This window comes from Bombina bombina, chromosome 1 (genome assembly GCF_027579735.1).
Source record: "Bombina bombina isolate aBomBom1 chromosome 1, aBomBom1.pri, whole genome shotgun sequence".
Classification (NCBI taxonomy): domain Eukaryota; kingdom Metazoa; phylum Chordata; class Amphibia; order Anura; family Bombinatoridae; genus Bombina; species Bombina bombina.
The window spans coordinates 1186423210-1186436513 of NC_069499.1; the positions used below are offsets into that span (position 1 = coordinate 1186423210).

Here is a 13304-nt window from a genome sequence, read left to right on the forward strand (position 1 = left end):
ACATCTGGAAAGATAGTGCTGGACTGGCTGACAGGAGAGGGCTGCTTTACACACCCACAACTGGAACAAGCACTGATAGCCCCTATGTCATTGGAAATACTACCACACCTCACTAGGAGTCAGGCAGAAAAGTCAGCAGGCCTACACTTACCCCTTATTGAACCATTGAGAGCATGGCAAAAGATATGTAAATGGTTAGACATAGATTATACGTATTCTAAACATCTTCCCCTGAGAGGGAATCCTAACTTTATCGTGGGCTATTCCACCAAACCTTTTCTGGTATGGTACGAGAGGGGCCTAAAGACGGTTAGTCAATTACTAAAACAGGGAGTGAGGGAAATTAAGTCGTTCCAAGAGATACAGAGAGAGTTTGATATACCAACTTTACTACACATCATTATGCATACCTACAAACTAAGCATTACATAAACCAGATACTTAGAGACTCACCATCCTTGACGGGAAACCTGGGCCTAGAGGCGACTATCTCAGTATTCAAAACTGGCACGCACTCTATCTCAATGCTTTACAGAACGTTACTGCATGATATTGAAAAACATACTATAGACGATATGGCCTTGAGATGGTCCACCACTCTTGGTAGTGTGGTTACCAACCAGACGATTATTGATAGCTTTCGGGATATCAACAGGGCCACTTTAGCTGCAGATCTTAGGGAAGCCCATACAAAAATGCTTCATCAGGCTTATATACTCCCAAGGGTTCTTAAGAAATGCAAAGCAGCAATACCCAATATATGCCCAAAATGCCAGTTCCCAGACCCGGATACACTCCATTTTATATTCAGCTGTCCACACATTAAAAGATACTGGGCTCAGATAGCTTATTGGTTAAGGGTCCTCACATTAACTAATACTCCTTTGAAAGAGGAACAAATTGTATTCCTGCGGCTAGATGATACCCCAACAGCAGTAAAGTCCTTTATTATTAATGTAATTGTTTTGGCAAAGAAACTAATCTTGAAGTATTGGCCTACCAATAAAACTCCGAAGCTAAAGGAGTTGAAAAACCTCATTCTCTCACAACTTACCAAGGAAAAATGGGACACACTAGAAAACACAAATAAAAGAACAGCTAAATTTATTAAAAAGTGTGAACCCTTCATATGTTCACTAACCCAAGATACACAGAAACAGATTATCTATCCATTTAGAAACACTATTTACATATTAGAAAGACAACTCACAGGACAATGGACTTTTGACTGACAGTACTGAGAAGAGAGGAAAAAGGATACTTTTGTCAGACTCTGGACCATAAACTAAAGTGCACTACATCTGGTAGGATCATGATAGTTCATATTGGAACATGGTTAAAGGGCCAGAATACAGCATGTTCATTGTTTACTGTTTACTGTTACTCCTTATTTAATTTATGTTGTTTTTCTTGTGTTAGTCTAGTTTTAGTTTAAAAGAAGTTTATTGTGTTTATTATAAAATGGCTGGAAGAACGGATATAAATGGACTATACAAATTCCTAGCACCTCTACTAGGAATAACTGAAGTGTGAATTGAGTCTAATATCCTCGTAACTGTTGACTTTGAAACATGTATCTTAGACCAATTGTCAAATGCATCAATGTATTGATTTGTTCTGAACAGCAGTAATAAAGAAAGTTTATAAAAAAAAAAAAGCATTGCCTTGAGCGCTGATTCTTGGATAAACATTTTTTTGCTCTTATAGATGTGGAACACGTTGCAAGATGCTTGTCTGGTATGTAACAATAATTAATAAAGAATAAGTATTGGGTCTAGACTGTCCCTTTAAATGTGATAACAGCAGTAAATTGAAAAGTCGCCTTTTCATTTTGCCTTTCAGGTCCCTTTAAAACTAAGACAGCCTAATATATAATTACATTTTACTCTTAGAACAACTTGTAATTACTATAAGTTGTTAGTGGATTTGTACTCATGAATAAAAAAATCACATACCACAAACATGACACATGCTATATAGCTAGAAGGATAAAACTCCATGTGATGCTTTGACATTTGACACTTTGCTAAATTTGTTGCAATGGGATTAATTTAATATATAATATAACACTGAATAAATATTAAAATATTGAATCATAAAGCAATCTAAACAAATACATGAAAGTAATAACACCTATTAAGCCATTACACTAGAAGTCTATACATTATAAAATTAAAATCATCAGTACTTGGCACCGTTTTAACAAACCTAAGGGAATATGCATACTTTTGTGTTAAAAATACTTTCCGAGCCTAAAACAGCATCTCCAGTTGTATCATATTATCATGTTGTTACATAGCAAAACAGAGGGCATCGAAGACTGAACAAAAACTGTACAGAGTCTGCGAAAGATACTTTTACATACAGTACCTGTGTTTATGGTAGGCAGTGTAGATATAAGATACACACACAATGCGCGCAACACGTTACAACGTTCTATATTCTTTATAATCTTTGTTTATAGTAATGGCCATTACTATCAGCGAAAGCTTCCCCGATCACCATAGTAACTACCTCTTCTTAATTATTCAAAAGCGCAACCTATCAGAACATTTTTCGTGAATGTTGTGGGAAGCGGGGCCAATCAAATCAACAGTTTCTAGTTGGCCAAGTCTTTTGTCCTCTACAGCTTTAGGTGTCCTAGTAGGTGCCGGATGTTCATTTAATATATTCGCTTTAGTTTCCCTATACGCCGTATTAAGTTATGTTTAGGGTTGTGAAGTAAAGTAACTGATGTGCTTCTAACGCTAACTAAGCGATTGCAGGCGCAGCGCTGTCTTTTGTACTTTGTCGTAACGATTGGGGTCCTTTGTGACTGGTGTCGCAGGAAGTAGCTTGTGTGTGTGAGCGGCGTGAGAGGTACGTATTTCAAGCGGTGCAGTATTGGTGGGTTACTATTATAACATGAGTTTTCTGAAACGAATGTTTATTTTAATAGTTATTTTAAAAGGAAGTTGTTGCATTGTAAGTGATAAAACTAAAACATGAAGAACACATATTATTTAAAAAAAAATCATATCCAGTGTTTGTTAACAAACAGAATAATGAAACATGTTTAAAGTAACCACGGTAACAATATAACATTATTTTTGTTTTATTTATTTTTTACATGCAATTAATTTGTAATGTAATTAATATGAATCTGTTTTCTATCAATATTATTACATGTTTTTTTTTAGAAGTTACTACTCCTTTTACATTTACAGTATATCTAGGGAAACAATCTTATTGATTTTCTCAGTGTAAACGGTGATATTGAACTAATGCTTTTTATTTTACTGAGGTTTGGTTTGGGTACTGAGGTTTGCACATTACTTACTAATTATAACTTTCATCTTTATTTAGTATCTGCCACCATGGACACAGACTTGTATGATGAGTTTGGTAACTACATTGGGCCTGAGCTTGATTCTGATGATGACAATGATGATGACGATATGAGAGATGATGGTGATGCTGATGTGGTAAGATATAGTGAGCTATACATGATAAGAGTAACACAGAGAATATGTTAAATGTTTAAAAAAAAAAATCTCTCTCTTAAAGGGACAGTATACACCAATTTTAATTTAACTGCATGTAATGGACACTATTATAAAGAAAAATATGCACAGATTTTGATATAAAAATTTATTGTTAAATCTTTTAAAAACGTACTTAGAAGCTTCCAATTTAACAGGTAATGAGATAAGCCTGGGACACCCACTGAAAGAGGCTGATAGCAGAATCTTCCCCTCCCCCACATCTGAAAAGACCCATTATACAAACAGAAGCAACCTGAAGTCTAAAAATACTATTGAATGTTAGATGTGCCTGCTATATGTGGTATAGTACCTATAATGATATACAAAATATTGTGTAACAACACCAACAATCTGTGTATAGTGCAAAAAAAATAGTTATTATAATCTAATAATACAAATGTTCTCCAATTGATAGAACAGTGGGCTACCACAAAAATAGGAATGTGTTATACGCGAATGTCAGCTGTACCAGCTTCCAAAATACAATCATTCACATAAAAAAATATATATACAAAAAACATATAAAATTCACTATGTATAAATACACTATACTTTTGAATGATAATGTCCCTGGTCAGTCCCAAGAAGATGAGTGCCAAATAGAATCTTTTATAGGTGTTGTGGGTGACCACAAAAGGCTGTGATAGGCCGGAGGCTGCAAACTTCTTCCACAAACTTACAGGTTATACTTACAAAGTATAAAGTGCTTGATAAGTGCCACAAATGCCTGCTGGACCTTTAATAGCTCTCCAGAAAGCTAACCTCCCGATGCAGAATCCCAAACAAAACTATACTCTCATAGGGTCTGTAGGCTGCACCGAGTAGGGTTTTTAAGTCGTGAACTTTTTAATGTTTGTACACACCTGATGAAGCGGTCAGTACAACCGGGAAACACGTTGTGTGCTATTTGTACATTTTAAATTAAAGTCTATGTTGTTTTTAGACTTTTGCATCACGACTTTTATTTATTCTTTATTGGAAATTGCAACAGCTCACTGTTTAGCCATCATCCTCTGCTTTTAAACCTCTCACAGAATTTCCATGAGGTATATCCACTATATCAGCTGAGCCTGGAGTATTGGTATCAAGGGTGCAGCCTACAGATCCTATGAGAGTATAGTTTCGTTTGGGATTCTGCATCGGTAGGTTAGCTTTCTGGAGAGCTATTAAAGGTCCAGCAGGCATTTGTGGCCCTTATCAAGTGCTTTATACTTTGTAAGTATAACCTGTATTGCGTGTATGGAGACCAAGTATCACTGACTGTGCACTATTGTGGTGTCCGCTTCTGTTCTACCTTTAAACTGAAGTCTGTATACATCTAAAACTCTGGGGCTTGGTTAGGAGTTATTTAAAAATAAGCAAAACAGACTTCCGGTGGGCGGCTCTAGAAGATGGCAGCAAGCTTTTCTAGCTCTGAAGAAAACCTCTTCTAATGTCTGCAATTTCACCATCCTTCTATGCCATCTGCATCTCCCTTGACAGATAAACTGTCCGGGAATCTCTAGCAGATAGAAGCATTCCAACTTCTTCCCTGGAAGGCAACTTAATAAAATATAATCCACGAGGGATTACTGAGCAATGGAATCAGAAAGGGATATTGCTGCGCAATATTTTTCTGCCTATGCTTGACCGATTACTTCTAAGCTTTGACATATTATATGAAGCGGTGCAGGCGACTGGGAGGTCATGCCCCACAAAACTGGCTACCGTTAACATGATCAAACCAACAATACATATAACTTCCTTGGTACCCACTTGTGGAACCCCCCGATATCAACAACAGCTAGAATCGGACTCTCCCTGCGATACCATGTGGCCAGACGACACTCATCTTAATTTAAGCCAACGCAGACCTCCACCTCACGGTGATGACATTTGCAATAGATCGCAACTGGCACCGGGAGGTAACACTTCAGATGATCCACAGAAGATTGCTCTTCAATGCTCACCTATGCAGGCAAGAGATTGGATCTCCGTGTCACCAAGGCTTTGGATGGTTATATTTAATGCACACTTGGGACAAAAATCTGATGCGCAACTGCCAAATCCTTACTTAGGACTCTCTGGGATGGCGCACAAGTATTCCCCAAGGAAACCTGCGGATCTGACTTCTATGTGGTGCAGCTCTAAACGCTCGAAGTTGCAGGAGAGTCCACAGGTTACATGCCTTTTAAAATATGATAATAGAGCGAGAGGTATTGACTGACCGATTGCCTGGACACCACTGTGATGGTTTAGTGTGCTATTTCTGTCACTTGTCTCTATGAAACCCGTCACTAAATGCCTGTGAAGATAAACCTTAGTCTATGTCTGGGTATTTCCTAAAGATTGTTTTGCTGATTGTGCATCTGGTGGAACTGTGAACTGTGATAGTTAGCGATGAAACAGGAGCCTGCTCATAAAACTAAATATCTGTTTTAGGGCTTGATTTTATTTATATGGTAGGCATACAGAATGTGGCTTTGCGTGCAGGACTCCTTCAGTGCACGGATCCTCTCATTGTTTTTGAACTGTCAATGGCAACACTCGTGTGTAACGTCAGTTAGTGACTTAACCCCACTGCTTCCGCATCTTCACCGGACTAATTGATGGCTCACTGCCATGAACTGCTTATTTATTCTGCCCCCCCTACGCATAACTGGTTGCTAGCTTTGTAAAAGACTTCTTCAGTATTTGACCCTTCGAGTTCTGAAGGCTGGTGCCCATGAGTACAGCACGCCACTGAAGCAGATTTATAGATGGTAACTATAGTGCAAATGCAGAGGAGAAAAGTGGCAGATAACATTGCAAATAAAGCTAAAAGAAGCGAAAACTTGATTAACTTTCATGAAGCTTTCACCTCAGACTATCATCAACTCAGAAATAAGTAGCCCTGCATTGTTATGCTATACTATTTCGCTTAAATTTAAATCTTTATGTCTTTATCCAATGTGGCCACTTATTTTAAAAAAAGTCAGACGCCTGCTATAGGGTAATTTCAGCAGATGATATTGTATTTCCAATTTTTTTATAATTTAGTTTTGTTTGTTGTTACATGTCCTCTTCATAATTCTATATTGCTTGCACATTACGGTTTTTAACACCTGCAAATAGATTAATTGCTTAATTAGCACCACTTAGAGCTAGCTAAACACATCTGTTGAGCAGACTAGACAAATGTATGTAACCATCAATTGACAGCTAGCTCCCAGTAGTGCTTTACAGCTGCTTAGTATATGTACATATTGTTTTCAAAGATTGATACAAAGAGAACAAAGTCAATTTGATAAAATAAGTGAATTTAAAAGTGTCTTAATATTACATGCTCTATCTGAATTATTTAAATTTGTTTGACTTTCATGTCCCTTTCAGTCTAGCTAATTTACACTCCGTCATCATTTTTATCCAAGATTTCCATGTTGATATTTGTCTAACATTGTACACAGCATGCACCTGAGATTGTTTCAGTATGCATTAGATTCAGTTGCATTTACACTGTTTAATTATATAGACACAATGAAGACAAGTTGGATTATGGTGGAAATATTTCCATGGCAAATGTAGCTGTTTAAAAGATGTACTCACCTATGACAAGGATGTGTTAGTTTCTGATCATGTTTCAACAAAAATGGACCTAGTTTCTCATCCTCTTTCCTTCTCCTTTTTGATGTTTTTGTTTGTAGGCAGATGATGATGACGAGGAGGAATACATGGGAGACCATGATGATGATAGAACAGGAATGGATGTTGTTCTCCATGAAGACAAAAAATACTACCCAACTGCAGAAGAGGTGTATGGGCCTGAAGTGGAGACTATTGTACAGGAAGAAGATACCCAGCCACTTACTGGTGAGTAAAGAGAACAATTTCACTCTTTTCTGGATTCTTTGTTTCATTGCTGTTTCCGCATTCATTTTTGTATAGAAATCTACTCAAATTTACTTAAAATATATTTCTATAATTCCCACTCCACCCCAGTGTTGCGTCATCTTAAAGGGACATTAAACACTAAAGAAATGCTAGATAGAATGATGCAGTCAAAGAAAAGATTAGTCTGAGAATAACATGTAGATGGATTTTTAAAGTTACATTAACTGTTTAAACATTGACAAAAAGCTTGTAAAGCTTTAGTGTCTGTAAAACTGGGAACTGCCATGTTGTAACTTAGGTTACCTTCTCTGCTGTGGCCAATTAGAGACAGTTATAAATAGGTCATTAGAGTGTGCAGCCAATGGCTGTGTGGAATATTACAGTGTTCTACCATTTCTAACAGGAACTGACAAACTCAGAATTTCAAAATGGAATTACAGGAAAAGGGGAGAAAATAAAGTATATGGCAGATTTTTATATATATATATATATATATATATATATATATATATATATATATATATATATATATATATATAATTTATCATTTTATATTGCCATCTCAGTTTTTTTAATGTCCCTTTAATCCTTTGGCTGCTAAGCCATTTCCCTCCTGTGTGCTAAGCTGGTTTTGAGCTTTTTGTTGCAGTTCACATTTAAACACTTTTAGAAGTTAAGTTTGTGCGAATAAACTATGCAAACTATATATTGTTTTTTTTGAGCAGACCCAGCAGATAAAAAATATACCATTATTATATGTGTATGTATCATCAGGTTTAAAAAATAGCACATAAAATGTGAAAAAGGTGTATTTTTCTACCCGACACAATAAATAATATTATGTAATTTTATTTTTTTAATCTTTACCATCAAAACCTGTGTGGATAAATATTTGTATTAGGTAACCTGTCTGAAATAAGCAGAGATTAAGACCATTTCACTGTTATTTTCCACTGTTTAATTTGAGCCATGTCATTTTGATAAATTATCAAAAACAGCATCTTAGAATTTACTGTACTGTTTTCAGCAATTAAACAGTTCTAGCCACCTGAGAAATTAAAATGGGGTACACAAAGCACACATTTGCAGAATGTACACCCCTTGGTGCATCAAATGAAGGGCTACAAGAATTAATTAATGAAATAAGTTGTATTAGTAAAATAAAAAAAGGAATTCTAAGCAAAGAGCCATATTCCACTTATTATTACATTGTCTATTTTTGTGCTAGCAATACATTTAGCCCCTCATTTGATGCGCCAAGGGGTGTACTTTCCAAAAATGTGTACTTTATTTAATGTATCTTAGTTTCCCAGGTTTCTACAGCTGTCTGATTGCAGATCCAACCCATAAAAGTTGAAAGGGTATTTTTTTTTTTAGACAATTTCAAGATTGCCATGTCTGCAATTAAACAGTTCTAGCCACTTAAAATATGGTACATAAAGCACACATTTGTACAAAGTACTCCCTTTGGCGCATCAAATGAAGGGCTACATGTATCTCTAGCACATAATTGAGGTGCGCAACAATTAATGGAATATGATGCTTTGCATAAAAAATATTTTATTTTTAGCAAAGAGCCATATTCCACTTATTATTACTTGGTCTATTTTTGTGCTAACAATACTTGTAGCCCCCCTCCCCCATTTAATGCACCAAAGTGTGTACTTTCCAAAAATATTTTATTTTATGTATCTTAATTTCCCAGGTGGCTACAGCTGTCTGATTGCAGACATAACCCCGTAAAGTTGAGACTATTTTTTTTTTAATTCTGTTTACAAAATAAATAGATATTTTTAAAGGAATTGTCACAAGGAAATATATAATTTTTATTGCAAAAAATAAGCTTCTTTGCAAAAAAATACAGAAGTTTTGCAAGATGGAGAGAGCTATGTACTTATGTTTTACTTATCTTCCACGCACGCTAAAAGACTGATTTTAAAAATATATATATATATTTTGTTTTTAAATATAATTCCTCTACCATTTATTAATTTGTGACCATGGTATTACAAATATAATATCAGTTCGTATTGTAAAAGGGAATGCAACATTTCTCAGCTAGGTGATCACTGCGTGCTGTTACCACGGTGATCATTTAGCTATAATACTTAAACCGATATATTTTTTTAAAAATTAAACAAGTTTATCTTTAGAACTTGTATTTTGGGGGTCTCTAGGCAATTTAGATCTTTATGTGCCTTTAGAGACCCCCAAATACAGTTTTGCCATCACCTCTGCTGAGGTTATTTAGGGACAGATATGTGGCAGAGATAGGTTTGAGAATTCTGCGCCATGCACTTACAGCTTCTGAACAGGAAATCTCACAATCAGAGTTAAATTACAGGAAAGTAGTTAAAATAAATGAAAGTGTGGGCGTGTGTAAATTAGATATATAATGTATGTTTGTGTATATAATATTATATATATACACACACACACTAACTATAGTGTGGTTTAAATGTCCATTTTTAAATGTGTGTTTTAACTATGCATGATTAAGGACCATGTAGGTCCGAAACGTCGCTGTTTTAACCCCTTAACGACTGAGGACGTGCAGGGTACGTCCTCAAAAAAAAAAAGGCAGTTAACGCCTGAGGACATACCCTGCACGTCCTCGGTGTGGAAAGCAGCTGGAAGCGATCATGCTCGCTTCCAGCTGCTTTCCGGTTATTGCAGTGATGCCTCGATATGGAGGCATCCTGCAATAACCTTTTTAAGCCATCCGGTGCAGAGAGAGCCACTCTGTGGCCCTCTCTGCACCGGAGATCGGTGGCTTACTGCGTTGGTGGGTGGGAGCCGGACCGGGAGGCAGGTGGCGGCCATCGATGGCCCTGGTGATGTGAAGGGGGCGGGATCGTGGGCGGGGGTGGCTGGGGGCGCGCACGGTAGGGTGGGGGCGGGCGCGTGCACGGGGAGGGAGCGGGTGGGAACCGCTACACTACAGAAAATGCTGTAATAAAAAATGTTAAAAAAAATGTCTAAAATGTTAAAAAAAAAAAAAAAAAACCATCAGCAAGGTGGTGGGGGTTTGTCTGTGTGGGGGGGGGGGGGGGAGCTACACTACAGAAAAAAAACAAACCAAAAAAAGCACTTTTTATTGCAAACTGGGTACTGGCAGACAGCTGCCAGTACTCAAGATGGCCCCCAATAAGGCAGAGGGGAGGGTTAGAGAGCGGTTTTGGGGGGGATCAGGGAGGTTGGGGGCTAAGGGGGGGGGATCCTACACAGTAGCATATGTAAATATGCTAAAAAAAATATTATTTTTTTAAAACCCTTTTATTTTAGTACTGGCAGACTATCTGCCAGTACTTAAGATGGCGGGGACAATTGTGGGGTGGGGGAGGGAAGGGAGCTGTTTGGGAGGGATCAGGGGGTGGGATGTGTCAGATGGGAGGCTGATCTCTACACTAAAGCTAAAATTAACCCTGCAAGCTCCCTACAAACTCCCTAATTAACCCCTTCACTGCTAGCCATAATACACGTGTGAGGCGCAGCAGGATTTAGCGGCCTTCTAATTACCAGAAAGCAACGCCAAAGTCATATATGTCTGCTATTTCTGAACAAAGGGGATCCCAGACAAGCATTTACAACCATTTGTGCCATAATTGCACAAGCTGTTTGTAAATGATTTCAGTGAGAAACCTAAAATTGTGAAAAATTTAACGTTTTTTTTTAATTTGATCGCATTTGGCGGTGAAATGGTGGCATGAAATATACCAAAATGTGCCTAGATCAATACTTGGGGTTGTCTACTACACTAAAGCTAAAATTAACCCTACAAGCTCCCTAATTAACTCCTTAACTGCTGGGCATAATACACTTGTGGTGCGCAGTGGCGTTTAGCGGCCTTCTAATTACCAAAAAGCAACGCCAAAGCCATATATGTCTGCTATTTCTGAACAAAGGGGATCCCAGAGAAGAATTTACAACCATTTATGCCATAATTGCACAAGTTGTTTGTAAATAATTTCAGTGAGAAACCGAAAGTTTGTGAAAAAGTGAACGATTTTTTGTATTTGATCGCATTTGGCGGTGAAATGGTGGTATGAAATATACCAAAATTGGCCTAGATCAATACTACTAATGTCTACTAAAAAAAAATATATACATGTCAAGGGATATTCAGGGATTCCTGAAAGATATTAGTGTAAAAATGGTTTGGAAATAGCAAAGTGCTACTTGTATTTATGGCCCTATAACTTGCAAAAAAAGCAAAGAACATGTAAACATTGGGTATTTCTAAACTCAGGACAAAATTTAGAAACTATTTAGCATGGGTGTTTTTTGGTGGTTTTAGATATGTAACAGATTTTGGGGGTCAAAGTTAGAAAAAGTGTGTTTTTTTCCATTTTTCCTCATATTTTATAAAAAATTTTTATAGTAAATTATAAGATATGATGAAAATAATGGTATCTTTAGAAAGTCCATTTAATGGCGAGAAAAACGGTATATAATATGTGTGGGTACAGTAAATGAGTAAGAAGAAAATTACAGCTAAACACAAACACCGCAAAAATGTAAAAATAGCCTTGGTCCTAAACGGACAGAAAATGGAAAAGTGCTGTGGTCATTAAGGGGTTAATGGTTGTGATATCACCAATAAAGAAATAATTCACCTTTAAGAATATTGATGCAGTGGTGCTGTTACTTTCTAACTATGGACTGTATCTGTTTGGGTTCTTGCTGATAGCCTATTGTAACGAGCACACAGCCAGGTAAAAAAGCTTAATAGTGCTGGACTCTATTTATTTTGTATATATATATATATATATATATATATATATATATATATATATATATATATATATATATATATATATATATATATATATATATATATACACACACTTCAAAGAAACGTCAAAGAAAGAAGAGGCACTCACAGGACTTAATAGTTTCACAAAATATTGGATTTTATTTTTAATAATATTTCATCAAAGAAGGTTTAGTCAATGTTTCGGTCCTTACAGGGACCTTTGTCAAGACTGTTTCTAATAGAAAAGATAGATAAATAAAATCTTAAATAATACCCCTAAATGTTAGGCAACACATCCAAAGGGTTACAACCACATAAAATAAAATATGTATATCGGCATATGTATTATGTTCTTTTATTTTTGCAAAAGGCATTGATATAGATCAGTTGGACAAATTGTATATAATCTATAGATATGTAAATGGATAATGATACAGAAAGTTAAACAGAAATGTTTCTCAACCAAACATAGCTTATTTCAATACATCCAAAGCTGTCTGGTACATTCAATGTAGTACAGGACTAAGTTATAATTACATAGTAGTAAGGACTCAAACACCAATCTATGCATCGTTATTGTTTTGTTGAAATGTGAACAGTAAATACTGGTACTTAAAGGAGTGTATATTAATCAATATATATGTGCACGTCATTCCGTGAGCGCTTGGCAAACCATTGTAGCGCATTTAGGAAAGCCATTAAAGACAAGACGAGTGACCAGCCTATAGCACGCCACTTCATGCAGAACGGCCATACGGTAGCCATGTTGAGAACCAACCTTATAGACTGGATACCCCCATTGAAGAGAGGTGGGGATAGAAACCTTGAACTACTCAAGGGAAGCAAGGTGGATTAACCGTTTGGATACCTTAGTACACAAAGGACTAAACACTAGCATTGACTATGCCTTATTCTACTAGAAACCATATACTTTGCGTGTATAATCTCCCTGTGACGTACCTTTGATCAACATATCTGTGTATTCACATTTGAGAACAAAGTTGGTTACCCCCCCCCTCCCTGACCAATTTGCTATTTACCTCCTCCTTTAGGATTATAGACTGCCAACCCCCCCCCCCCCCACACACACACACACACACACATCTTTAGCTGTCTAAATTTGCACTTTCTGGTCTCTGTAATAACTTAGTGTAGAATATAAACTGCTGTGATTT

At 36.7% G+C, this 13304-nt stretch overlaps 2 protein-coding genes across 3 annotated transcripts in view; one reads left to right on the forward strand and one right to left on the reverse strand.

Moving 5' to 3' along the window:
• Positions 1 to 2471, reverse strand: part of CCDC103 (coiled-coil domain containing 103) — a 41935-nt gene extending 39464 nt beyond the window's left edge. The window contains exon 1 of the mRNA XM_053694372.1: positions 2371 to 2471. The gene's annotated coding sequence lies outside the window, so the exon portion shown is untranslated. The remainder of the gene's footprint in view (positions 1 to 2370) is intronic.
• A 329-nt stretch (positions 2472 to 2800) lies between these two features.
• Positions 2801 to 13304, forward strand: part of EFTUD2 (elongation factor Tu GTP binding domain containing 2) — an 84398-nt gene continuing 73894 nt past the window's right edge. The window contains exons 1-3 of one of the 2 annotated variants that reach the window (XM_053699914.1): positions 2801 to 2859; positions 3346 to 3464; positions 7187 to 7352. In XM_053699914.1, the coding sequence (XP_053555889.1) occupies positions 3357 to 3464; positions 7187 to 7352 (274 nt within the window). In that variant the 5' untranslated portion in view covers positions 2801 to 2859; positions 3346 to 3356. The other variant, XM_053699922.1, reaches the window with a different exon arrangement.